This window comes from Mesoplodon mirus, assembly GCF_964341445.2.
Source record: "Mesoplodon mirus genome assembly, chromosome: 3".
Classification (NCBI taxonomy): Eukaryota; Metazoa; Chordata; class Mammalia; order Artiodactyla; family Ziphiidae; genus Mesoplodon; species Mesoplodon mirus.
In genome coordinates this window covers 4,603,294-4,631,153 of record NC_138978.1, presented here as the reverse complement: position 1 = coordinate 4,631,153, position 27,860 = coordinate 4,603,294, and the positions used below count along the sequence as shown (strand labels likewise).

General features: G+C 55.3%; 2 protein-coding genes across 2 annotated transcripts; one reads left to right on the top strand and one right to left on the bottom strand.

The window, feature by feature from the left end:
- Positions 1 to 517: 517 nt before the first annotated feature.
- On the bottom strand, positions 518 to 8,731 carry PHF13 (PHD finger protein 13). Its single transcript, XM_082613982.1, has 4 exons — positions 8,336 to 8,731; positions 5,854 to 5,955; positions 3,675 to 4,209; positions 518 to 3,226 (listed from the first exon to the last, which is right to left on the bottom strand). The coding sequence occupies exons 1-4, from the start codon at positions 8,372 to 8,374 to the stop codon at positions 3,000 to 3,002; spliced, it is 903 nt and encodes a 300-aa protein (XP_082470108.1). The 5' UTR covers positions 8,375 to 8,731; the 3' UTR covers positions 518 to 2,999.
- Positions 8,732 to 15,260: 6,529 nt separating this feature from the next.
- On the top strand, positions 15,261 to 27,849 carry KLHL21 (kelch like family member 21). Its single transcript, XM_082616120.1, has 4 exons — positions 15,261 to 16,361; positions 18,617 to 19,022; positions 22,359 to 22,431; positions 24,450 to 27,849. The coding sequence occupies exons 1-4, from the start codon at positions 15,341 to 15,343 to the stop codon at positions 24,741 to 24,743; spliced, it is 1,794 nt and encodes a 597-aa protein (XP_082472246.1). The 5' UTR covers positions 15,261 to 15,340; the 3' UTR covers positions 24,744 to 27,849.
- The last annotated feature ends 11 nt before the right edge of the window (positions 27,850 to 27,860 follow it).

The following is a 27,860-nucleotide window of genomic DNA, read 5'->3' as shown; positions in this document are numbered from 1 at the left end:
CAGTCTTGGCCAAGGCTCGCCACCCACTTAGGCCAGTATTTTCAAGATTTTAAGAGGTGTTGATTCACACATTTTGGCAGCTCCAACGTCACAGGAGGAAGTACTAGCTGACCACTAGCTGGTACCAGATTAGTTAGGCAGACACAGCTGATCGACAGAACAGGCTCAGCCACTTGGGACCCCCAAATGTAAAGGGCAGAAGGAACACCCGGGGCGGGGTGCGGGGCATATGCTAATCCCGCTTGCAGAACCTGAGGAGGCTGCAGCTTTTACAATGCAGGGTAACCGCTCACTGGGATTTAAGCTAATGCACAACGGGATGAAGAAACTGTGAAAGCTATTCCTGTCATTCCTACTGCGGTTTGTTTCTGGAGAATTTACTAGAAAAGTGTATTAAGGGCCGTGAGCATTTTCCATCCTGCTAAACCAAACTCAGACTCTTGACTTCCCAAGTCTTCACTTCACTAATCATGGTTTGGGGGTGGCGATGAACAGTCTTTCAACAGTCTTTCAACCTGAAGCTAGACATGAACCTCAAAGTAGCAATGTATTTATTTACAAAATATACAGTTTCACAGAAACAGCTTCGCTTTATACACATAAGCTTTATAATTACGCAGAACCATGTAAACGATGTTAAGTGTCTGGCCTGGCCAAAGCCCACGGGAGGGGACTACTTTTGGGGTTGACAACTTTCCCTCCCCCTACTCCGTTAGCCTCCAACCAGGAGCCCCTAGATGGGCCGTATCTAATTTGCATAAAGCTGATTGCAGCTGCCCAGCTCAATCTAACAGAAAAACCCAAGGTGTCTTGACTTCTTAGACACCCGCCACAGGGGTAAACCTGTCAAAGGAACAAAAAGGAAGTGAAGGAACAGAAATGGAGATGAGTATCAGATGCCTTCCAGAGGCGTCACCAGGAATTGAATCTTCTAAGAGCAATGTGGCAGTTGCCAGGGTTGGCAGTTCCACTCTAAAATCACACCTATTCTTAAACACACTTTCAAAACTTTGCAGAGTTTTGTTTTTTTCTTTAAAGAGAGAAACACTTCGAAACTTTGGCTACTCTCATGGTGAAGACATGGGACAGGCAATGTCATGGGGCAGATCTTTGGCAAATTCCTCTCCAGCTTTTCCTGGACGTTTGCCCTAGTCAGAGCCAGACAGTTGTCTGAGGAGAAGGTTGTTTCTAAGCCACCTTCTTACTATTTTTCTCTACAGCAGAACTTCTCCCTTGGGGATCTTCACAATAACATGGGTTTCAGAAACTATCTCTATTTTTGTGTTAATAGAAGCAACAGAATTAAAAATAAAACAAAAAGGCAGTTAGCTGGTCAACCATGAAAGATACTAGGACAAAATATAGGCTCTGATTAGCCAGTTACAGTTCAACCCCCCTGGTGCTTCAGTGAGAGAATGTGGGCCAAGTTCACCTGGTGGCCCTGCACAAGGGGACCACGCGGAGAAGCCCCCAGCAGAGAGGCTGAGGGTCCATCTTTTTTTTTTTTCTTTTTTTTTTTTCTACTTCCTTTTTTGAGAGTCCATCTAGATGTAAATAAATACGACTGACTTGGGCATCCTTCCCTTTTCACGCTTTATACGAAACAATGTTTATGAAAACACACCCATCGATTTACCAAAAAAACATTTTTGAGAACGAGTATTTGAACTGCTAAAGAGCAATGTCAATTTCAGAGAAAGCTGAAGCCCTCCCTCTCCCTCGAGCCCCAGAACCACCAGTGTCCCGGGCCACACTGCCCTCAAGCAAAGGCCTGCAGGGGCTCCAAAACTCCCAGGCTTCTCCAGAGCTGGCCTGCACAGGGGTCTCCCCAGTCCAGGGTCCTAGTTTAGACCTAAGGAACTCTGCACAGTTCAGTGGTACATTCCTGGAGACCGATGTTACCATATCACTCACTCACCACTTCAAACCGAAAGAAAGGCTTCAGAAGTCCTAACCTTGCCCCATGGAACCAGCAGGCCAGCCTGCATGAGGGGCATACTAAGGATAACCCATGGAGGAGGACTTCCTCCCAGTTTTCCCTTACGCCGCTACGCAGAGGAACACGGTTCCCCAGTGACTGCCTAACCTTTAATGCTGCTACTAGAAAAAAGGGAGGGAGAGAGACAAGGAGAGAATCCGAGTGCCCCCTCGCTTGAAAACAGCTTGCTGGGCACCCCCAAGGCCCTCAGAAGCCAACTGGAGAGAAAGGGGACCCAGGCAGAAGTATACCAATACTTTTGGCTATTTCGTGCAAAAAGACAGGTTTTTTTTACATCGTGCAAAACAGGAAACTGAGTTACGAACACGGGCCACCTTGACCGCCCCGCGAACCGACCCCCCTGCGAACCGACCCCCCTTTCCACAGAGAAGCAGCTGCATACTGTCCCTTTTAACAAACAGAAGGAAACCTGGGGGTCGCTAGCTAGCCCACCCCCAGGCTCCCCTCAGGGTGAGACCAGAGGACTCCAGCGGGCAGCCCCCAAGGCAGGGGAGAGGGCGGACCAGTAAGGGAGGGGCAGCTTTGATGGTTGCTGTACAGACACCTATGGTAAAAGACTTACACTCGAGAAGAAGCTCACACGTATGGCTGTTCATAAACAGGCCGGGGAACCTGAACATCTCTCGCCAACACAGCGCAAGCGGGAGTAAGAGCTAGCACTCGTTCCAATCGGCGGGAGTTTGTTAACAATGAGAGCAAGAATTCACAACTACCACGTACCCTCATCTTCAGCTGGACCAACCCCACTGCGCCTGGGTGTGTAGTCCACCTCCACTGCAGAGGACACAGCTCTAGCAGCACCTTTGGCCAACGAGGACTTTATTCGGTCACCGGTTATGTACAGTTTACACCTCGGACAGCCGCTCCTTGCGCTTAGGCACCTGAATGGCAGGGGTCTGCCCGCACCAGAGCTGAGAGTTCTGTGCTCAACTAAGACCAGGGCCAGCAGGCCCATCGTCCCCTCCTATTCCTCGCCCCCAGTCTCTTCGCTCGCCAGCAGTCAGTCCAGAAACAGCTTCCGGGAGCCCATTCGGGACCGGTTGGAGCGGCGGATGTCAAACTTGGAGTCCCGGCACTTTTGGCAGACAAACACTTCCGGAACGTTGGACTTCCGGATTTTCGCACAGGACAGGTGAATCCAGGTATGGCACTCATTACACTCTATCATGGGGCGGCCAGCAAATGGCTTCATGCAGAAGCAGGTGACGAGGTCCCAGGAGTCGTCGTCTGAAAGGAGAGAAGCACATAAGAGGAGGGAGAAAACTTCTCGCAACCCCTCTCCATCGGGAAAGCCGCTCTCCAACAGGACAGAGCAGCCGAGCTGCGGTGAAACCGATTTCAAGTTGCACTTAAGGGCGATACTTCTCTCTCTGAAAATGCAGCAAATGCACAAAAAGGGCACAGAAACATGTGGCACCAGGAATTACCTGCGAGGTGTTTAGTTACGAGCTGCGTTATTTTTACATTTCGAGGTCTGTTCTGGAATCTCAGCTGTCCTCAGCTGCGATCGGCCCTTCCTAAACATCTCGGCATCCACTTTCTTGCACCTTTTCCCCCGAAGGTGGTAGGGCACGCTCCACTGTCACACTCCAAGGAAGGGACCGCGCCAAGACCCCTCCTACCACGCCCTCGTTGACCAGCCGCCCGTGGCGCGCCGCCCGTCAGGGCCACTCACCTGAATCCACCATGATGTCCTCGTCGTTGCCGGTGCTGTCCTCGTCCCGGAATACCACCTGCTTGCCCTGCCGGACGATAGTCCGTTTGCCCTCAGTTTTTATCTCTTTGACCTGATCCGGTGACACCACGGCACAAGATCCACTGGATGGAGTGTCGGAGTCCCAGCCCGAGCAAGGGTCGCCGGGGGCCTGGGGGACGTCCTGCAGGCTGGGGCTCGTGGGGGTCTCTGCATAGGGGTCGGCGGCTTCCAGCTGCAGCAAGCCCCCCGTGTAGCCCTCCTTCCCGGGCACATCACTGTCTCTTCGCTTCCTCTTCTTCTTCTTCTTCAGCTTGTCGGTCTTCTTCCTGTCCAGCAGGAAATTACTGGGCTTGGCTCGCTGCAGGAGGGTGGGCTGCAGGGGGCCAAAGCAGCGGTCGGAGACCGGCAAGGGCACGGCGGACGAGATGTCGCTGAGACCAGCCTCCCAGCCGTCACTGTCAAGGGTACCAGCGGTGCTACTGGCGGGGCTGGGGCTGCCCCTCAAAGGGAGTTCCTGAAAGGACAGAGGCAAAGGTGGCGGCTTCCGAGTATCCCAAACAGCCCCCAGCACCAAGAGCTGGCCCAGAGCAGAGCTCCCCAGGGCCCCCGGCCAGGTCAGGCCTGCAAACGCGGGAAATGCACAAGCTGGAGCTTCCCAGCTCCCACCAGCATTATTCGTTAGGGACAGTGTCATTGGTTCTGTAGTGTGGCCTTCCAGACAGAACATGAACCCACAAGGGGGGCCCTCCAGCCCTTACTGAACCCTCCCCCCGCCCGAGTCGGGAACTTAGTTGATACTCAACACGTATCTGTGAAAGGAGTGCTGAAGACGCCCTCATACTGTTACCTTTCCCGATTGTACAATCTCCCCTCAATGTGCCCTCCCAAAGGATGTACTCTTTTAATTAAGTGAATATAAAATAATTGTGAGGATTTTCTGGCGTCTCAAAATATTGCGAAGTCAAAGTAGGTGATTACTGCCCCAAAGCAGCGAGTTCAACTCTACAGTTCCTTCAGATCAGTCAAGCACTTTTATTTGCAAATAGTGGCAACGTTCTGCATGGCACGACGCAAGCATTATCCACCTAGCTGGTGGCAGAAACAATAAGCCAGTGCTGGGTTTGGCCTCCTAGAAATACTGGATTCCTCTCTCTGTAGCCTTACATAATATGAACAAAGCCCCTGAAGTCTGAGCACCATGGCAGTGCTGGTCCACAGTTCCGCCCATTTCTCAGCAAGAAAAGAAAAATGCCTTCATTTACATGGGATTTTGGCCACGAGTCCCTGAAGATTCTGCAATGTGGTGTGCATAGCAACAGGGAGGCCACCCACCAGGCAGGGCAGGGCGGACTGGGCCTGACCATCTGATCAGCGTGCACCCCAGGCTCCACCACCGATTAGCCTGTGACCCAGGATAAGGAGTTCCCTCTCTGTGCCCCAGTGTCCTCATCTTTAAAATGGAGATAAATAGGGAATTCCCTGGCGGTCCAGTGGTTAGGACTCAGCACTTTCATTGCCGGGGCCCGGGTTCGATCCCGGGTCGGGGGAACTATGATCCCGCAAGCCACACAGCGCAGTGCAGCCAAAGTAAACAAACAACAAAAAAAATAAAATGGAGATAAATAATAGCTCGTACCGCGTATCACTATAACGGCCAAAAACGAGCGCCGGGCCATAGAAAGCCCCTTATAAGTACTGGCCACTAAGAGCAGGCAGATATCAAAAACGTTATTTGTAAGCAAACTTTGAAAGGTTTTTTTTTTTATGTTTTTCTTTGCGGTACGCGGGCCTCTCACTGTTGTGGCCTCTCCCGCTGCGGAGCACAGGCTCCGGACGCGCAGGCTCAGCGGCCATGGCTCACGGGCCCAGCCGCTCCGCGGCATGTGGGATCTTCCCGGACCAGGGCACGAACCCGTGTCCCCTGCATCGGCAGGCGGACTCTCAACCACTGCGCCACCAGGGAGGCCCCAAACTTTGAAAGTTTATCAAACTACTTCAAGACAAGCCTGCACCACTTCCCAGGCTGGTCCAACTTTGTAAGATAGATTTCTGCCCGACTATTGACTCAAGTCGTCCCAGGGAACCCCTTCCAGAGCCACCACCTTGTCAAACACTCTGGTTTTGCTGCCGGCAAGAAGTCAAAAGTGCTGAAAATTACCTCCTTCGGATAAGGGATGTAGCCTGCGTAGGCCAAGACAAAGGTGCAGAACTTGTTGAAATCCTCCACGGTCCTGTGCCTCTTGGAACTGGGGGAGTACTCCTGTTAACAAGCGAGGAAAGGGAGGGCGTTTGAAAGCAGACACGTACAGGTGGGGTCGCAGAAACAAAACTAGGCAAGCTGAGGCTTTTAGGAGCTGCCAGTCACAAACACACTCCAGATTTCCAAACACTCTAGAACAAGATAAGGGAAGTTTGGGTCAAGAAAGAACACTGTTTTCAGAAGTTGAAAGAGGGGGTATTATGATGTTATGCCAAGAATACTGGGAAACTGGTTAGGAGATAAAAGCTTGCACAAAAGTCTATTTCTTAGCAGTCATGGCTTTTTTTTTTTTTTTTTTTTTACATTATCTGTTAGTTTCTACAGGCCTATCAAGAGCCTTTTTTGCCACAAGTTTTCCACTTTGAAAATAAGCTCCTGCTGCAGCTGTAACTAAAGTCTTTTAAGTGACTTCAAAAGTCAACTACTCCTTAACATTCAGAACTCAGACCTGGGACCCTGGACCAGAATCTCGCCTGACCCCTCCCCAGCCAGGGCTGCGTGAGGACCCCCTCCCTCCTACCCGGCTCTCTCCTCCAGAGGAGACACTTGCCCGGCGGGTCCCTCCACTGCTCCAACATTCGGGGGCAAGGCACCCAAATAAAAATTCCCCAACTCAGAGGATAAACCAGAAACAATCCTGCTACTACCATTTGCACGCTAAAGATGAAATACTAGAAGTTTTGGCTTGTGTGTCCCATCCCCATTCAATCAAGAAACGCCCTCGACAAGATTTCCTCCAGAGGAAGAGAGGAGCTCCAGGAGAAAAAGCTCTTATTTGCTCCTAAGCAAAGCAACTGTGTTTCACTTCGGTTCATTCGACTAGCGCACTTAGATTTTCTGCAAGCATTTCATCACCCACCCCAAGCCCATCCTTAGGAGCTCGGCTAACACCTCCACAGCCTAAGGGCTCGCTCCACGGTAGAGTGAAAGTGGGGGAGGAAATGAGGCGGTGGGCTCCTGGGCCCGCCCCAGCCCAGCGCGCCCGGAAAACTGCGCGGCCCATGCCTGCCACCCGCAGGTCTCCTTCCAAGAGCTACACTTCTTTTGATTTTCTCAACTCGGTGCTAGCAAACCACCTCTGACCCCACCCCTCGGCCGCCCGGACCCCGAGGGCCGCGCAGGTCAGCGGAGCGCCGGAGTCCGCGCGGTGCCCAGCCCTTCCTGCACGGGGGAGAGCCTGCCCCCTCCCCGGCAAGAATTGACCGCCCTCCCTCCGGCCGGGTGGGAGGGCCGCGGCCCTCAAACTCTAGGGGAGAAGTTTTATTTCGGCGGGGAACGTGCAGAAGTGGGTCAGCAGCCGGGACGGACGCAGAGTGGAAGGCGGCGGGGGCCTCGGGCCCGGGGCGGGGAAGCCGCGCCGCCCCTACCGCGCCCGCCGCCCTGGCCCCGCCGCCTGTAGGAAAAGCAGATGGCGGTGCGGCCCCCTCCCCGCCCTCCCGCGGAAGCAGCCCCCCGCCGACACTCGGCCCCGGAAGGTGCGGGGCCCATCCCGCGGGGGAGGGGGCGCGAGTAGCCGGGCACGATTCGGGCTCCGGTACTGGCAGGCCCCGCGAGCCCCCGAGGCGGCAGCGCAGCGGACGAGCCCAACCGGCGCCGCCTCCCCTCCCCCACCCGCCCGCGGCCAGACCCGCACCCCGGCCTCGGCGGGCCTCGGGAGGGGGAGGGGACCGCGGCGGGGCGGGGGTCGGCCGGGAGAACCGAGGGCCGATCGCCGGAAGGAGGGGGAGCCGGGGCGGGGCAAGTCGAGCTCGGGGGAGGGGGCCCCGGAGGGGGACTCGAGCGTGCCCGGGGTGGGAGCAAGGCTCCGGCCCCCGCGGGGGTGGGGACCCTGAAGGACGAGCCTCCGCCACCCCAGCCGGAGGGGGCGGGGGCCGAGCGGGAATTAGGGGGCGGGACGCGGGCCACCCGGCCCGGGGGATTAGGGGAGAAGGCGGGGGCGCGCGGAACGGAGTACCCGTCCGAGGGGGCCGCAAGCCCCTCCGGGAGGGGGTGGGGGATTCCTCCGAGAAGCGGAAGCGCGGGGCGGAGGCAGCTCGGACTGAGTCCCCGGGGGCGGGGAAAGGGTAAGCCAGGCCGGCGGGGAGGGGCCGGGGGCGCAGACAGGTCCCCAGACTACGCGAGGCCGGGGAGGGGTGGTCGTGGCAACCTGGGGGAAGCGGCGCCGGGAGGACGCGGACACCCGCGGAAGGGACACCGAGGAGAGGGCGGGCGGGGAAGACCGGGCGCGGGCCCGAGTGGGGGGCGGGGTTGGGCACCCGGGGGGCGACGAAGGATAGCTGGGGGAGGGGAGGGCGGCGCTCGGCCGGCGGGGGTCCGGCTCCGAGAGCGCAGGATCGGGGTGGGGGCGGTTAGGGGCTATCGGGGCGCAGCTCTCACTCACCTCAGGGTGGAAAGCGGCGGCGCAGGAGTCGGAGTCCATGTTCAGGGTTGGGGGCGGCGACAGCGGGAGTGCAGGGGCCGAGCTGCGGGCGCCGGGCCGCGGGGCCGCTCGGGGCCGGGGGCTCCGGCGGCCGCGTAGGGCGAGGGCGGACCCGGGAGGGGTCGCCACGACTGGAGATGATGAGGGGCTCGGTGTGTCGCGTCCCGGGCACTGTACTCTTGGGCTGGCGGCTCCACAGCCGAGCAGAGTTATCGATGCAGCTCCCGCGACCAGCGCGACTGGAGAGGCGGGAGAGTCGCTGCGGGGGGGACGGCGGCAGCGGCGGCGAGCGGGAACCCGACCGGCTCCCCGACCTGACGCCCAGTTCGGCTCGTGTCTCCGGAGGGAGGGCGGGAGAGCCGCGAGGGCTGTCGGGAAATGTAGTCAGGGGCAACGTGAAACCAACGGTGAGGGGGCGCGGCGCGGGAGCGGGAGCGGGGCATTGTGGGAGTCGTATTCCCCCTTCCGCGGCTGAGGCGCACAAAGGTCCCCTCGAGGACTCCAACCCCCAGAGAGCTCTGCGGCGGCTGCCCGGTCTACGGAGGCGGTGGCTCCGGGACCTGAGACCTCCGGAGCGGGGGAGGTGCGGGGGCTCGGCCGGCTCGGCGATGGGGGAGGGGCGGCGCGAGCGGTAGCGCCTCGGTCTCCGCGGGGGCGGGGGAGGTCAGGGGTCGCCCCGGCGAATCGGGGAGGGCCTGATGGCCTTGGTAGCGATGGGCGGCGGCGCCTGGCGCCTCCTCTTTCGCCTTTGGGATTTGGGGTCTGGGCCCCTTTGTGGGGCTGGGGTCCCCACGGCCCAGGCTGGGGCGCTGGGCGCTGACGTCGCAGCCGCCCCACGGCTGAATCCCCGCGCCCTGGACCAGGCGGAGCGAACTTGTTTTCGCGGCTGTGGCTTTTCTGGCCGGCTCCTCCTTGCCCTGGGGGTCCGGGACGGCGGACGGAGACCGAGCGGGGTGGGACCGCCCTAGTCTCCCCAGTAGGAAGCACTGCGAGGTGTCGGGTTACCACCGCATTTTTAAAAACTACACCAGTGTTGGTGGTGTTTGAGAAGATGTTTGCTTTAAATACGCTTTCCCCCCCCCCCTCTTCGCCTGACCTTGAGACTACTCCTGTTTTCTCACTTTGCCTTGAATTATTTCCTGAATATATTCCTCACAGGATTACAACAGTGGGTGAGGCGAAAACCTGATAGAGTTATTTGGTGTTGACATTGACTTTGTTTACTGATATTTAATTGAGGAGTTGGCAGTGTTTAAATGCTGCGCCGCAGAGTATTTTACAACTTTATATGTTGAAGGTTGATTGACTCTGAACACTTAGTTGAAAATTAACTGCTCTGATAAACTTACCATGAGGAGGCCTCACGTACTTAAATTATTTTTAATAACATTTGAAAGGAAAAAAAATCTGTATACGAAATGCAAATGATTCAATCACATATTTGGTAGCTTTGAAGACAAAGAAACTGTTAAAGAGGAGTGACATAAAATTTTAAATTCAAATCAGAAAAGTGACTCATCTGCATATACTACATCAGAGTGATGATCGGAAGAACCCCTAAAAGATGAGAATCTTTCCGAGGTAGTGAGTGCTACATTGGTTGGCTCTTGCTATTTCGGTGGTTAAGATAATTCTGATGGAAACACTTAGTGGTTAAGAGACTGACTTATCTTAGCAATACTTCTTTAAGCCTCAATCACCTTAGCTATAAAATGTGTAACTTGCCTCAGTAAGTAGTAGTTTACTTTTATGATTGTTGCCACTTTTTAAAAAAAATTATTTTTGCAAGATCTTCAAAGATTGGAGGGCTCCCCAGAGGTGAGAGCAAATTGAGGTGCTTTACAAAGCTAGTAAGATAAAAACAGACATTGGATTTAGCCTGTGGAAACATCATTAACATCTTCTCGCAGACTTGTCACATTCAGATGCTTTAGCCAGATTTGGAATGTTATCTGATCGGAGAGGCCAGAGCGAATGTCCTGAGGTTAGCCAGTGCTGCCCAGGGTCAGACCCACCCAGGGCAACTTGTTTTGCCTGAATATGAAAGGGCCAAGAAGGACATTATCCTATTGGTAGTTTAAAGGTGTAAATACCAAAAAAACAATAATTATTGGAGGCAAAGTCCAAATGAATAAAGAGGAATTTTTTTAAAACTGATCATTATTCCCTCTGGTATAATTTTGCATGTAGTAAACATTAAATCCCCCCCCACACACCCAATTAAGAAACTGAAATAGGGCTTCCCTGGTGGCGCAGTGGTTGAGAGTCCGCCTTCCGATGCAGGGGACGCGGGTTCGTGCCCCGGTCCGGGAAGATCCCACATGCCGCGGAGCGGCTGGGCCCGTGAGCCATGGCCGCTGAGCCTGCGCGTCGCATACCGCAAAAAAAAAGAAAAAAAGAAAAAAAGAAACTGAAATAAAGAACTCGTTCATAGTCATAATGGGCTTGATGACAAAAGAGCCTAGAATTCAGGGACCTATACTGAACCATTCAGTCACACTAAGAAAATCCCAAACTTGGATTCTGTCATGTGACAGTGATAACTCTTGCTCAGAATAGGTATCCAATAGTTATTTCTTGAATAAGTTCTTAGTACACACAAGCGACCAGTACACCCGGTGTACTCTGCTTGTGTCCCTGCCTGCCACTCAGGTGAAATAGAAAACTTCACGGAGGAAGCCCTTTGTCTCTCCTCCCTTTGATTTCCCTTAGCAATTTAGCCCTTTGGTTTAGATGTTAATATCTATCATCCCTTCCCTAGCCTGAGAAAGGACTGTAACACCAATAATTGACCCAAATTCAATAGCATAATATGTAGCTGTGGGGATAATAAAGCTAGTTTTCTCTGTATGACAGGCTTAGGTTTCTTCAACATATTTAGTTTATTTCTCAGGTATACTGTACCACTCCTGGGCTCCAGGGGGCAAATCTAGAATTCCAAGATCAATGCAAGAGCATTAGCCACAGTAGCCAGATCCTTGTTTTCCGCTTTAAAAAACAAAAAACACCTGCTGCTGAATGCTAACTGTCAGATGATTATAGTTACTCAGGAAAGAGGAAGAAAAAAGCCAACATTAGCACAGGTTATGACAAGTTTCAAAATACTAAGAATGGTTTCCCAGTAAGTAGCTTGAGAATGTAGTTCTTTTAATTGGGTTACCAAATATAGCTTCACCTTCCTAAATCTCACTAGCTACACTGCAGTCACTTGGGGAAAATTCAGGAATGCTTTCTGCCTCCGTTTTAACTCTCTGTGCTTGAGTGTAGTTATAAACATAACCAAAGGTTTATTTTTCCTGGAATTATTTTTTGGTGCTTCAGCTTTTTGTTCGGCTTAATAGGATATTCTTATGGATTTTTCCTATCTTCAATTTTCTGCCTTTCTCACTCCCATTTCCAGGAGAGGAAAATAAGTGAAAATTCCTCAAAACTGTATTGTTTTCAACTTTTAGTACCTTGACTGCTGTATGAACATACATATGTGTGAATAAAAAAAAATTTTAATAAAAAATAACAAAAAAAGAATATGTGTGAATAATTTTAAATCAATAAATTTCTAAACTAAGTATTGTCAACTTTTCATATAGTGAGGAAAATTACCTATGCATAGAAGAGTCAAATGAATTTCTTGTGTTATGGTTTATACAGGTAAAATATAAAGATTAATAGCTAACCTTATGCGCTATTTAAATGTTTTTACTTGCAGTATATCATTTACATATAATAATGCACTTAATAGAGAATACTGTAACATTCCGTAAAGGAAGAAGTTTATATGTAGTAAGCGCATTACAAACCACACCTTAGGCAGCCCAGAATCAGAAAAAATCAGTGTGAAATATGAAAACGATGCAATCTCTTTTTGACTCTATAAATGCTATGGTATGTGTTCCTCTCTGCTCTCAAAGAAAGGAAAAAGGATGTAACAGCAACTTTTAAAATTATCTCAGTTACCTCTTGTCCTGTCTGCCTAAAATCAGAATTCAAATATCAAAATTAAGTAGTTTTCATTTTTTTAATGAAACAGTACCATTATTTGTTAATTCACATTGTATTACATTATCATAAAGTTACTTAGACAAAGACCATTTTCATGAATTTAGAAGAGGAACACTTGAAAAACTCTCATGGCTGAAGTTTAGTCTTTAAATCCATTTTCTCACAAACTATTGCTTGTTGGCTAGAGTTAACACCTTCCTCACCAAACAATGGTGTTTCCACCATGCCAGGATGTTGGATGATATTTGAGAAGTTTAAATCCCCTTAGTTAATACAGTTTGCTGACTGTACCCATCACATTGTCATACTGTAATGAATGAATTTCGCACATTCCCATTTTGAACACATGAGATTAATGAGCAAAAAAAAAAGGGAACTAAATAGCTTGCTTGGGTTAGCAGGTTATTCAAAATTCCAAACACAGCTGATAAGTCTAAATCTGTTCCTTTCTTTTCTAACCACATTCCTTTATTGACTTAGATATATACACATGGCTTCAAATAATCTCCTGTTAGCTCTGAGCTATTAATATACTTTTTTTCCTCAAGAACTGAACTTTTAATTTTATTTTGAACGTTTAATATTTCTTTAATACACAGGTTATATATGTTTAGTACAGAAAGACAGAAAATGCAGGCAAGCAAAAACAACATAACAAACCTAGCCATCTAGAGAAAATGTTACCTTCACAGTTTTTTGGTAGGCATACGAACACATACAACAAACGGGGCACGGGTTTGATCCCTGGTCAGGAAATTAAGCTCCCGCATGCCAAGATCCTGCATGCACCGCGTGGCCAAAATAAAAATAAATTAATTAATTAACAAATGGGGTCACACTATGGGTAATCAGATTGTTTGCTGGACATTATAACATGAACATCTTTCCATTTCAATAAATATTGCATCATTATTCTTCAGAGTAAGGCTGAAACATGAGTTAAATAACCCCCTGTTGTTAGGAATACATAAAACTGGACTCGGTTCTTAACTATAGAAACATTATTGATTTAAAAGATTTGATTTATACCAGGTGGATGAGTTCTGACCCAGAGGGACTGTAGTACTTTTCCCTACAAACATCCCACTTCCTGGCTACTTAGACTTTCTTGTCACAAAGCCTGAGCAAGTAAGCTTATTGGCCGGGCTCCTGGGCCCAGGAATGCTGCTGCCGTTAATAGCTGTGTGAACAGTCCATCTATGGGCAACAGGCAGCCCGTCTGGGTACCTGAATGTTTTCTGTCTTAGGCCTGTGCTTCCCATATTGACATTTAGACTAGATACCTTCTCACAGCAAGATGATGAGAGATTCACAAGTAGAAGAGAAAGCCTACAGTTTGCATGTCAGAGATGGAATAAGACCAAGATGTCTTCTCCAAAGGCTGTGCCGACTGAGCTGGAACCAAGAAATGACAGCAACTCCTGGTGTGCCTGGCCTGCCCTGGGACACACGTGGGCGGAATGAGGCTGCTGTCTGGAATGTCTTTGCCAAGCCCATGGGGCATGGGGGTTGCTATCCAATAACAGAAACTCAGGTTTCATCTGCAACACAAGAAGTGGAATAAAGGTCTTTCCTTTTCTTTCTTTCTTTTTTTTTAGAGAGTTAGATATAACTTTATTTTTATCATTACAAACAATATATTTAAGAGTCTTTTCTAAAACTGAGCAAAGCATACATTAAACTAAAGAAAAAAATGGCTTCCAAGTGAGGGAACTTTTTCATATGGTTTCAGTGAAAACACCGTCCTGGCATTGTATCTATTGGAACCAAAGTAAGGAAGATTTCTTTCTTCACGGTAACCCCACACGTGACTGTGACATCTCTGAACAGCCACATCCCCTGGTTTTTAAGGCAGTCCCCTGTCTGACCTTGAGCTGAGGGCCCTGACCCCCAGGTACCTAGTGCCCCTCTCATGCAATAGGAAAAACTATTTTTTCCCTGGAATTATTTTCTGATGCTTCAGCTTTTTGTTCAGCTTAATAGTATATTCTTTCGAATTGTCATGGATTTTTCCTACCCTGATTTCTGCCTTTCCCACTTCCATTTCCAGGAGAGGAAGGGCGAGGAGGCCAGGATGACCCCTTCAGAGGGTAGCTCAGGATCCTGAAAGAGTCTCTACGACTCGGAAACTAAAATTGCGCCTTCTTTGCTGACGAAAGTTAACGACCGCGTTAGTTAATCAAGTTTGAAACTCCTGCAGGAACACAGTGGAGCAGATTCCTGGCATCTGGCCGCGTGTCCCTTACGGATGCGCCAAGAAAAAAACGTCATCTAAAAAACTTATAATTGTTCCTGCTCTGTTCCTGAATTGTTAAAAAAAAAAAAAAAAAAAGAAAAGAAAAGAAATTCTGTCTTTTGAAACCTGTCCCGAGATAGGGTTAACTAGCAACCCTTGGAACTAGTGGAATTCAAAAAAAAAAAAAAAAAAAGCCATTGTACCGAGTCGCCCGGGAGCAGTTGGGAAGTCTGGCGCGAAAGGGGTGGCTTCCTCCGCCACCACCGGGTTTTGTTCAGCAGCCGGGCCCGAGTGGGTGGTGGGCAGGCCCTGGAGGCCCCCGATCCCAGCGCACTGCAGGGCCGCCCCTCGGAGAGGACTCTTGTCACCCGGTGTCCCCGTCTCGGGCGTCGGCGGGAGGCCGCAGGAAGCCCCGGAAGGACGGAGAGAGGGAACGGGCGCGGGCGGCGGTGACTCAGCCTGGAGCGCGGGGGCGGGAGCACGCGAGGGGAGGCGAATCAGCGCGCTCAGTCGGGTGGCAGGGCGGGCGGCGGCGCCGGGCCCGGAGGGGTTAAGTGGGCGGTTCCGGCGACGCTCCGCCCCTGCCCGGCCCCCCGCCCCCGCGGAGGCCGAGGCACCCGGCCCTATTTATAGCCAGGGCCACCAGCTCTTAGTGTCTTTCCCGCTGGCCCTGGCGGTGGGTTTTCTGAGCAGCGCGCGCGCAGCGGCCCCGCGCCCCGAGCCAAGGCGCCATGGAGCGGCCGGCGCCCCTAGCCGTGCTGCCCTTCTCGGACCCTGCGCACGCGCTGAGCCTGCTGCGCGGCCTGAGCCAGCTCCGCGCCGAGCGCAAGTTCCTGGACGTGACCCTGGAGGCAGCGGGAGGGCGCGACTTCCCGGCGCACCGCGCCGTGCTGGCGGCCGCCAGCCCCTATTTCCGCGCCATGTTCGCCGGGCAGCTGCGCGAGAGCCGCGCCGAGCGGGTGCGCCTGCACGGCGTGCCGCCCGACATGCTGCAGCTGCTGCTCGACTTCAGCTACACGGGCCGCGTGGCGGTGAGCGGCGACAACGCCGAGCCGCTGCTGCGCGCCGCCGACCTGCTGCAGTTCCCGGCCGTGAAAGAGGCGTGCGGCGCCTTCCTGCAGCAGCAGCTCGACCTGACCAACTGCCTGGACATGCAGGACTTCGCCGAGGCCTTCAGCTGCGCGGGGCTCGCGAGCGCGGCGCAGCGCTTCATCCTGCGCCACGTGGGCGAGCTGGGCGCCGAGCAGCTGGAGCGGCTGCCCCTGGCGCGACTGCTGCGCTACCTGCGCGACGATGGGCTGTGCGTGCCCAAGGAGGAGGCCGCTTACCAGCTGGCGCTGCGCTGGGTGCGCGCCGACCTGCCGCGGCGCGCCGTGCACTGGCCGCAGCTGCTCGAGGCCGTGCGCCTGCCTTTCGTGCGCCGCTTCTACCTGCTGGCACACGTCGAGGCCGAGCCGCTGGTGGCCCGCTGCCCGCCCTGCCTGCGCCTGCTGCGCGAGGCGCGCGACTTTCAGGCGGCGCGCTACGACCGCCACGACCGCGGGCCCTGCCCCCGGATGCGCCCGCGCCCCTCCACCGGCCTCGCGGAGATCCTCGTGCTGGTGGGCGGCTGCGACCAGGACTGCGACGAGCTGGTCACCGTCGACTGCTACAATCCGCAGACGGGCCAGTGGCGCTACTTGGCCGAGTTCCCCGACCACCTGGGCGGGGGCTACAGCATCGTGGCGCTGGGCAACGACATCTACGTGACGGGTGAGTGGGCTGGGGGCTGGTCAGGAGGACCCTGGGCCGCCCGGACCCCCGCCCCCCTGGGGGAATACATCCACCTGCAGGAGAACCCACAATACCTGGAATCCCGGGACCGCACCTGGGTGCAAGTGGCCACTTCCCTTCCCCCTCCTTCTCCCCCAGGCTGGCACGCACGTACGTTTCTAGGGTTGATACTTAAGATCTAGAAGAAGAACCCCTTGTGTGAGTGGGACAAGTAGCTGTTTGTGGGTCTCTTCCCAGCACGCAGGACCTGCCTGGGCAGCCTCCTCCTTGCCCGGGTGGTGCCCCCATTAGGTTGCAAGATACTGGGGCAGTCACCCTGCACAGTGAGTGTTTTCTTTTTCTCCCTAAGGAATCTGGGGACGGGCCAGGGACTGACGCCCTGTGATACATCCATTTCCGCCCCCCACCCCCCCACGGGGGGTTTCTCCCTCATGGCAGAGCAGCACACTTGGTGACCAGTGACAGGGCTTGGACCTAGGCCCTGCGCTTGGGTCACGTGGTGTTTAGGCTGCTCCCTGCCCAGCGACTGTAAACAGAGTCACATGCTAAGAGGTTTTCTTCCAGTTACTTGGCCCAAACCCCAAAACACTGCCGAGTCATGCTGGGCGTGTCCCAGCCCGCCCTAGTCCTGGGCATCTCCCACATTTTTCGTTAAAGATAAATCCCAGTTCAAACATGAGTCTACCTCCTTGAGTGGGGTGAGGAGGGGCGGTCTGTGTGACGGCTATATAAGGAAAGAACCGACCGAGCCTGCACTTGGGGCCTGCAGAGGGCTGGATCAGGCTGGGAGGCCCCGGCTGTGTCATCACAGAGCTGTGTCCAGCCTGGCACGGTCCGGAGAAAGCCGGCTCTGAACTGGCAAGTGCGGCGCATCCGGGCCTAAGGACGGGCTCGGCTCTGTGGCCACAGCTTCCTTGGCCTGCAGCACCAGGTCCAGCCTCTGCGGGAATCTGCCAAAATCAGTCCCTTTCCAACCTGAGGTTGGCCCTGTGTTGTTTGGGGACCACCATCCCCACCCTCCCACCACAGAAGTCTGGCCGGTGAGTTCCCAGAACTGGTCAGACTCGCCCCAACTTTGCACACCCTTCCATAAATGTCTCAGCTGAGCAGCTAATCCTTTGGGTTTAGACAGGTGGCTGAGTGGGTCCCTACAGCTGCCTCTAGGGAATTTCACGGGGCGGGGGATGAGAAAGCTACTTCAGCTGCCTTTGACACGGTTCTCCTTTAGAAGGAAGAAGGCAGGCAGAGAGGACTTTACAAGGACCCTGCCTTCTCCCTCTAAAAGCTCAGGGGTATGAGCTGGATAGAATGTCAGGCCGGCTCTGCTCTGCCCTGTGGCCCCAGCCTTGGGGCAGTAAGAGGAACGCAACCCCCAGGCTTCTTGGGGTCCCTTCATACTGTGGGAATTCTCATGTCTTAGGTGAACCTGGTTTAATTTGTGGCTATAGCCAGTACCACTGGGCTTTGTTTGGTTGATTGGTTTTAAGCCTTTTTTATGAAATATAGATGGAAAAGTATACATCATACTTGTACAGCTCGATGAGTTTTTCCAAACAAAACATGTCAGTAACTTGCATATAAATCAAGAAATACACCCCCAGAAGTCCACTCATAGCATCACTTTCTTTTTTTCTTGGCCTCACCATGCAGGATCTTAGTTCCCAACCAGGGATCGAACCTGGGCCCCCTGCAGTGGAAGTGCAGAGTCTTAACCACTGGACCGCCAGGGAAGTCCCCGTAGCATCACTTTCTGTGTTAGGTTTCTTGCTTGCAGGGTGCTGTAGATTTCCTCTCAACTCATCCTGGCACAGCCTTGGTTAGGGGCTGGCCAGGAAGCCTAGAATTTGGTGAACAAGTCCCTGGGCACCCCACCCCCATGCTTTGGCTCCCCAGGAGCACGGACTCTAAGACCTGATGCCGCAGTCCAGCTGAGGTGTTTGACCGCTTGTGCGGGGGGTCCAGACTGAGATTGCTGTTTACTGAGAATTGTGGCCCCTGGGCCTTGGCTTGGCCCTCAGAGATTTGGTGGTGTTTTTATGGCCATCCTCCTGGGCAGCGGTCAGCCTATGCATTGCCGGGGCCCCTGGCCCAGCCTTGGTGAGAGAGGATGTGTGTTTACATGGAGCCAGGTGAGGGTTATCCCTCCCCCTCTCAGAAATTCAGGGAGTCATGGGTGGGTGAATCACCCTGAGTCGGTGTGGGCTGACGTTGTCCCACGTTGTCCGCCCCGGCAGGCGGGTCCGATGGCTCCCGGCTCTACGACTGCGTGTGGAGGTACAACTCAAGCGTGAATGAGTGGACGGAGGTGGCGCCCATGCTGAAGGCCCGGGAGTACCACAGCTCCTCCGTGCTGGATGGGCTGCTGTACGTGGTGGCCGCAGACAGCACGGAGCGCTACGACCACACCACTGACTCCTGGGAGGCCCTGCAGCCCATGACCTACCCCATGGACAATTGTTCCACCACGGCCTGCCGAGGCCGGCTCTACGCCATTGGCTCCCTGGCTGGCAAGGAGACCATGGTGATGCAGTGCTACAACCCAGACATGGACCTATGGTCGCTGGTGGACTGCGGCCAGCTCCCGCCCTGGTCCTTTGCCCCCAAGACAGTGACTCTGAATGGACTCATGTACTTCATCAGGTGAGTCCCTAGGGGCCAAGGCCACTGCGTGATCTTTTTTACCAGGTCCTGTGCTAAGCTCATCTTTACTGTTCTCCCCATTTCACAGATGAGGAAACTGAGGCCACACTGGGCTCTGGGGCTGGGTCTTTCTGACCTGGAGCCTTTTGTTCTGCCCCCATTCTTTAGAATGGTTTCTGTGGCCTCTGAGGATCCCAAGTGGGATGGAGCTAGGTCCTCGCAGAGAACGTTTTGAGATTCATAAAAGCTAAATCAATTGTGTCTCTTTGGCTGGACTTCGCCTGGTGGGTCCCACTAAAAGCCCTTGTTGGTCTCGTGTGGCCTTTACTAAAAGGAACCACCTGTCCTACCTGAGAGGGACTTTGAATCTTAAAAAGACCAGAGGACAGCTTTCTGGACACTTGAGTCTTTGGGGTGGGGTGGCCTTGACAGAGGGACCCTTTGCTCGCCAGCTGGCTGGTGCCAGGTGGAGGAATCAGCCCTGCCCCCTCTGCGGGAAGCAGCACCCGTGTGTTCAGTGCGTTTCCGCAGGTTCTGTCTGTCCCTTCCCGCCTGGCCTGACCCAGGGAGGGCTGGTGAGCCTTGCTGAAAGAATGCTGTTCTCCAAAGGTCCCGCAGCCACCCAGGACCAGGGAGGAGCCTGGTACTGAGCAGGCCCAGAGCTGCCTGTGGGAACGATGACAGTAGTTAGCCTGTTGGGGTCCCCAGTGGACCGAGCTCTGGTTGCCTGTTTCATGGGCCTTTTCACAGCTGATCCCCATGACTGTCCGCTGAGACGGGCACCACTGTCATCCCCATTTCACAGGTGGCAAAACAGAGGCTTAGGGGGGTAAGGGACTTGCTCACAGCCACAGGCTTTAAGTGGTGGCACAGGGTTAGAACCAAGGACGTCCAGCCCGGGTCCCATGTGCTGTCACCACGTCACAGCCTCCCGGGGCCAGGCTATGGCCGCGGCAGCGTGCGGCGGGGCTGGGCAGCCGATGGGTCACCATGCATCTGTGAGTCTTGATGACTTGTCACAGTGAAACGCCCCCTCCTGGTGGGCCAGTAGGCATCCCAGGAACTGGGAGCTCCCAGCCACCGCTCCCAGCTTCTGCGTACACGTGTACTTACATACATGCCTGTAGGCGTGTGTACCTGCCACTCCCCTCCCTGGCCTAGAGCCTGCCTGAAGCTGCGGCACCAGGAGTGAAGGGTAAGGTGTGAACGGCCATCCTCTCTGTCCCCTTTCGGCCTGCGACTTTGAATTGGGAGCCTCTGAGGACGGGGACACTGTGCTTCTCGGCCCACGCCCCCTCACTGTCTGAGCTGCCCCTCCCCCAGACTCGAGGCGCCTTCCCAGGCTTTTGGGGAGAACACATTTGGAACTGAGGTGGTGTTGCTTGTCACGCAGGTGGCCAAGGGGCCAGGCCTCCCCGTATCCTAGGAAGTGAAGATCGGCGCTGAGAAAGCCCCAGAATCCCATCCAGCTCCCGGTCCTGTTAGAAAACATCATCTGACCCTTCGCCCAGCTCTCCCTCCCCCAAGTCATGTCTTCAAAGATGGGGGTGGAGATGGCTATAAATACAGCCCGTGAGGGCGCCAGAACCTTGGCTTCAGCCCCTCATGGCAGTTCCAGGCTGCGCAGCTTTGAGAACATCCTCCCCTCATCCCCCACCCCCTCCGCCATGGTCCTAGAACAAGAGGTGCCCAAGGACCGACCGGTCTTTGGAGGGAAGGCCCCTGTGCCTTCCTCCTCCTGGTCGGGGTCACTGGTCAGCTGCTAAACTGCCCCACGTGTGAGCATTAGGGTGCCCCCCCAGGTCCCCTGTTAGCCTTTGTACAGGGTCGCCTGAGCCCCGGGGGCCCCGGGAGGTGGGCTCAACTCTGCCCGCTGCACACTGCCACCACCAAACCGGCCGAGGGGGTGAGTGGTCTAGAAGGGCAGCCTGTTGAGTAGTGGGGGCCTGGCCTCACCTGAGAGCGTGGGCGAGGCCGGGGGCCTGGGTCTCGTGCGCTTGAGCGTTCCTGCGCCCTGTCCACGCGCTTTGGTGCCTCAGCCGCATCACACTGCTCTGAATGCCACCTGTCGGGGTAGCTCCGGTCCACAGGAAGGGTCCACGCTGCGTGGAGGCCTCAGCCTGTGGGCTGCTGCCGCCCTGGGCTGTGAGCAGTGACCGGCGGCCCCCGCCCCCGCCTCCAGCACTGCTCGCCTCAGTCCCCACTTAACGTGGCTCCCGGGCTGGGCTGTCCCAGCACCCGCAGAGGCAGAAGCTGAGAGCCTTGTCCAGCCTGGCACCTTCTGGCTGCAGCTCCTGTGTCTCTGTAGGGGTCGGGGGGCAGCCCAGCGGGTTCCCAGATCAATTATCATCATCTTATGCGCCACAAACTAAGGGTGGTTTTTACATTCTGTGGCTGGAGGAAAAAATCAAAGTGAGTAATACTTTGTGAGTGATACTTAGTGACATGTGAAAAGTTATGTGAAATTCACATTTGTGTCCATAAATAAGGTTTTATGGGAATGCAGCCAGCCCCTTTGTTGATACGACTGTGGCTGCATTTGTTCTCAGCTGCAGCGCTGGAGACCCGCTACAGAGACTGTCTGCTTGGCAAGCCCTGAAATATTCAATCTCTGGCCTTTCTGCCGATCCCTGACCTGTGACCATCGTTACCGGCAATACTCCTATTTGGGGGGTAGTGTCTTTGTTTTTCAAGGCTGTGCCTTTGAGCCTTGTACTGCAGGAGCCTGTCAAACAGGATGGAAGGAGCCTGAGCCCAAAGGGGAGGGCAGTGCTGGTGTCCTTATTCCCGGGACTCTGGTCACCCTGCCGGGCACTTAGGATGCAGCAGTGATTGGGGTGAGATCGAGGGACTGACAGCGGTGGGAGGGCAGTGGCCGAGCAGTGGTCCAGGGCACGGGGGCTGTGCAGTGGGCCGGGAGGCCTGGCCTAGACTGGTCAGCCATGGAAGGCTGTCCTGAGAGGTGGCACACGTGAGCTGAGGAAGGGTGAGTTGAGACTGGTGGCCAGGCTGGGTGCCCACAGCGAAGGGGATGGGGCAGCTGTGTTGGTGCTGGGCTGCGGGGAAGCGTTGTAGCACCCGAGGGCACGATCTTTGGGTTTGTGGAGTGTGGCTGCGTCCCGGCCTCAGAGCCCAGGCCAGATAGGTGTGGGTGCCTGAAATCAGCCCCTGAGAACCAGGGATAGGGTCCCACCGGGCGGTGGGCTACCACATAGCATCACAGAGGTCCCCAAAGGAGATGGGCCCGGAGGACCGTTCTCTCCAGCGCTTCACGCTCAGGTGCTGCCTAGTCACTCTGACCCATTCTTCCTCCTCCTTCCCCCCTCCACTCCCCAGGGACGACTCTGCTGAGGTGGACGTATATAACCCCACCAAGAATGAATGGGATAAGATCCCATCGATGAATCAGGTAAGTTGGCAGACACGCCAGCAATGGGAGCACAGGCTGGTCCTGGTTTCCAACCAAAGTGTCAGCATACGTTTGGGATGCAGTCCTGGTGGGCAGGGCCCTGTGTTGGGCCCTTTCCTGGTGCTACCTTCATGAACAGAGGGCTGGCGTTGTCCTTGACTTGTACTCGAGGGTCACTGAAACAGAGACCTTAAATAAATGCCAGGGTCACACAGCTTAGTGAGTTCATCCATTCGGACCAGTGTTCGTTGAGTACCTGCCATGAGCCAGAGAGCACGCTGGGGAAGTGTTCCACAGAGGGACAGCAAGTGCAAAGGCCCTGGGGCAGGGCATGCCTGGTGTGTTCATGGAACAAGCCCTCAGCCTGGTGTGGCTGGAGAAGAGTGAACAAGGGGGCAAAAGAGGGGTGAGGTCAGACAAGGAGGTCTTTGGGGATTGACCTTGGGAGTGTACTTACTGAGCACCTGCTGTGTATCCATACTTTTGCTGCCTAATGGGGTCTCACCTCTCTTTGCTTATTGAGAAGAGGGTGCTGAGTTTGACAGTGTGGTAGAGCCAGGAAGGCTGGGTGGCCTTTGGCTACACGAGCAATCTCCTTAGTCCCAGATACACATCTACACCCGCCTATATCTTTTCTTTTTTTTTTTTTTTTTTTTTGCGGTACGCGGGCCTCTCACTGTTGTGGCCTCTCCCGTTGCGGAGCACAGGCTCCGGACGCGCAGGCTCAGCAGCCATGGCTCACAGGCCCAGCCACTCCGCGACATGTGGGATCTTCCCGGACCGGGGCACAAACCCGTGTCCCCTGCATCGGCAGGCGGACTCTCAACCACTGTGCCACCAGGGAAGCCCCTGCCTATATCTTTATTTTCTGTCTTCCTTAAAATTTCCAAACCTGGGAGTTCTCTGGTGGTCCAGTGGTTAGCACGTCCACCGCAGGGGGCATGGGTTTGAGCTCTGGTCGGGGAACTAAGATCCTGCAAGCAAGCTGTGCAGCGTGGCCAAAAAAAAAAAAAAAAAAATTTCCAGACCTGCTCTCCTGATACCTCTACAGCTTATTTAACATCTTTAGGGGAATTCCCTGGCAGTCCAGTGGTTAGGACTCCTCACTTTCACTGCCGAGGGCCCAGGTTCAATTCCTAGTCAGGGGACTAAGATCCCACAAGCCACGCAGCACAGCCACAAAAAAAAAAAATTTTTTTAAATAAATAAATAAATAACACCTGTACAGTTAGGAAATATAACTTTGGTTTTCCCCCTACTGAGCTCCATGTACTCATTATAGCAGTCTTGGGAAAGATGGGATAGTCCAGCCTCGTGGTTCAAAGCCCAGACTTTGGATCAAGTCCCAGCACTGCTGCTGTCAGCTATGTAAGGCTTAGTTTTCCCATCTGTAAGATGGGGAGAACAGGGCTTCCCTGCTGGCGCAGTGGTTAAGAATCTGCCTGCATTGGCGGGGAAACGGGTTTGATCCCTGGTCTGGGAAGATCCCACGTGCCGTGGAGCAACTAAGCCCGTGAGCCACAACGACTGAGCCTGTGCTCTAGAGCCCGCGAGCCACAACTATTGAGCCCACGTGCCACAACTACTGAAGCCCGCAGGCCTAGAGCCCGTGCTCCGCAACAAGAGAAGCCACCGCAGTGAGAAGCCTGCGCACCGCAACAAAGAGTAGACCCCGCTCGCCGCTACTAGGAAAAGCCCGTGTGCAGCGACAAAGACCCATCGCAGCCATAAATAAACAAACAAATAATTGGCGGGGGAGATGGGGAGAACAGTCATGCCTGCTTTGCAGGGCTGATGCTGCTCACGGGGAGAGTGCCTCCATGGCCCCTTGACCACCATAGGGACCCGCTGTGGCATGTGACCCCCGGGCATGGAGCCCCTGTGTCCTAGCTGGGGTGTAGGAAGTGCCAAGGCTGCCCCTCCCAAGGGCCCCAGGCACCTTCCCCATGGAGAGGGGCTCTGGGGCTCGCCCCTGCCCTGGCTGCCAGCCTCCACTTACTGCCCCCCTTGGCCCACAGGTGCATGTAGGGGGCAGCCTGGCCGTCCTTGGAGGGAAGCTCTACGTCTCTGGGGGCTACGACAATACCTTTGAACTCTCTGACGTGGTGGAGGCCTACGACCCAGAGACCCGGGCGTGGAGCGTGGTGGGGCGGCTCCCAGAGCCCACCTTCTGGCACGGCAGCGTCAGCATCTTCCGCCAGTTCATGCCCCAGACGCCCTTGGGGGGCCGTGGCTTTGAGCTGGACGGTGGCAGCAGTGACATGGGTGTGGGCCGGCCCCGGCCGCCGCAGAACCCCGCCGAGCTGCACTAGCCCCGGCCCGGCCCGGGGAGGGCCTTGGTGCAGGTAACCCAGCACCTCAGGGGGTAGCACCCCCATCCTTTGTGCACCGGGACAGGTTGGCTGGAGCGTGGGCTCGGGCTGCCGAGCGAGCGAGCCTCAGGATCTGACAGCTGGAGGGTTTCCGTGTGTGCGTTTAGAGCCTGAGTCACAGCTGCTGGGGCCAAGGCCGGTTGTGAATGCCACTCCCTTGGTCCAGGAAGAGCTGCCTCCGCCACCACATCTCTGGTTCCAGTAAGTCACCCCCGCTGCAGGCCCACCTCACCAATGAAGGCACGTGCCCCTCCTGCAGCCACCACCTGTGCCTACTTGCTGCCCCCTTGGGAGAGGAGGGCCACTTCTGGGTATGAGTGGAGGGGCAGGGGTCCTTCCAGGAGACGGTGAGAGTGGCCTCCCTGCAGGCACTGCTGTCCCAGAGCATCGAGAATCAGGCAGACGATGGCTGCAGTAGGGTCCCACCCTCCATGGCCAGTGCTGGGCACCCGGCGAGCCAGCTCCCCAGATGCAGGGGGTCTGCCTGCCCAGCTCCTCGGCCCTGCTGGGGTCTCGCACCAAAACACCCCTCGTGGGTGGGCCTCCTGGAGGTGAGCTCAGACCTGGGGGCACAGGGCAGTGGGAATGGACTGGCGTGTGGCCTTGAAGGGGACCCAGAGGGACCCGCTGAGTTTCTGTCTCCAGTGGACCTGGGCCGACGCAAGTGCTGGGGGTCCCTGTCCACACACCCACCGGTTGGTGTAGCCCCACCTGCCTTGGGGGCCTCCGGGCCCTTCGTCCCAGGCCAGTTCGGCAGAGGACGAAAGTGCAAGGTCATAGCTCCTCACGGGGAGGCCCTGGGACTTTGTCGCTGAAGCCCAGCCAGGCAGACAGCTGCAGGCGCCCTTGCCCTTGTGGGCTGTGAGCGGAGGATCCTGTTGCTTCTCAAGGGAGCCCGCGGTGGGGCAGCCTCAGCAGGTGGTCACAAGGTTTCAAACACAGTTGGCCCTTCCTTAGAAGCGGGGGAGGCAGCTAGAAACAGGGTCCGGTTGGTTTGATCTTTAACCTCTCCCCGTCCCATTGCCGAAGCTTTCTGCAGGGTGGGAGGGTGCCTTAAGCCCCTCAGAAGCCCAGGCTTCTCCAGGAGGGTGGCAGGAGCAGCTCCTGGGAACCCCCGTAGCTGGTGTCACGTCCCTGGTTTTCTCTGAGGAGTGGAAACGGTGGATGGGTGGTCTTGTCCTCGCACGGTTTCCAGAGTAGCCTTTGCTTAAACTTGTCCTCCTTCCCTTCCAGAGGGGAGGGCGGTTACGTTTTCCTTGTTACGAAATGTTCAACCGTGTGTTCTTACCAAGAAAAAAAAGTTTTCTCACCATCGCTTCACAAGTGGCACTTAAAACCCTTCTGTTGGCCAGAAGCTTTGGGGCTGTCGGGCGGGACCCTGCCTTCCCTCCTGCGTCCCGCGTCCCTCGTCCCTCGAGGAGCCCCGGTGGGGGGCCACCGCTGTCAGGTCAGCCGTCGTGCTCTGGAACCCCTGCTGGAGCGGCCACGGCTCACAGCCAGCCCTTCCATTCACCTTGCGCTGTGGCTCAGCTGGCCACCCCGAGCCCCCGGCGTGGCAGGCACAGTGGGAAACTTCCTGCCTCAGGCCTTGGCCAGGGTGGAGGCTCGGCCCTCTGCTCCCTTGGGGACGCTCCCCCAGGTCACCCCTCCTGGTCTGAGTGTCCTCCCTCGGTGAGTTGGGGCTCGCCTGCCCCTCCCCCCAGGGTGGTCGCAGCCCTAGTTTCTCCCTCTCCACAGCCCTCACTTCACCTCCCAGGGGTCACTGAGACCTTTTTTCTAGCCCAGGTGCCTGCCTGGCGAGCTGAGCCCCCCAGAGGCGCCGGGCTCCATGGGGTGGCCGACTCGGGTTCCCCGCAGGCAGATGCTGCCCAGGCGTGATGGCTTGTCTCCCGTCTGTGGCAGGGGGACGACAAGGCAGGGCTGCACGGGACTGATGGAGCTCCGATTATATGCCAGTCACCAGGCTCGGTGCCAGACTGTGCCCTGCCCAGTGGGTGTGACAGGCCACGCAGAGAGATGTGGTGATAACTTCTGTGGCAGGTCATGGGCAGGGGTGAGGGGAGCTCGATCTCATGGGAGAGACTCCCTCCTGGTGCCTTTCCTGGGCTGGCTCTGTAAAGGGCCCTGGCAGCCCCAGAAGGCAGGGCGGGCAGTGGGGGGCGGGCTTTTGCTGGGACCGGGGGGCTGCAGATGCTCATGTTGTTCTCATATAAACCAGCCTTTGTCACCCGCCGCGGCAGTGCTGGTCAGCACCGAGGGTCGGTGCCTGGGCCCGGGCCTTTGTCTGGTCTTTCCTGCGTTTTTGGTACTTCACTGTGTGACCGACCACCCCACTCCCTGACGGCTGCTCAGACGATGGTTTGGGGGGGGCAGGGGGCCAGTGATGTTCACTCTAGAACTACCCAGGTCCCCACCCCCAGACCCGGTCTTTGGGTTAAAAGACCAAAGACGGGAAGGGGACGCAGCAGCCTGGGCAACAGCAGGCTCCTGCTGGGGGTCCGGGATTGGGGATGACCCTGGAGAACTGTCTCCTCCCTTCCCTGCCCGCTCCTGTAGGCACGGGTTCCCATCACTCACACAGGTCTGTGCACTGACGGGCTGGGCCAGCGGGGAGGGACTGTCTACACGTCAGATGTACACAACTTTTTCAGCCTGTGAGACAAGTTATGAAAGTTCAGTGACTTGTATTTAATGCTGACCTACTGCTATAAAGTATTCTATATTTATATGACCTCAGAGACTCTTCTGGACTAGGACAGTCTCCCTCCAGCGTCCGACATCCAGTGCCAGCCCCAGAGCGTGGGGCAGATTTGTGTATTTATTTGTCCGTTCGGTAGGCTTACGTGTCCAGGATCCTGTTTAAGGTTTTAGGATGCCTTCAGTACACTAACTTTTTGAAATAAAAATATTTCCTATATATTTGGTGTCATTGCCTCTATCCCGCTGCTGCCAGGTCTCGGAACCTTTGGGCTGAGGCCAAGCGCGTGGGGCAAGGGGAGCAAAGTAGTATCGAGGAGGGTACTTGACGTCCCTTAACTAATTAGCAGAGAAAGGGGC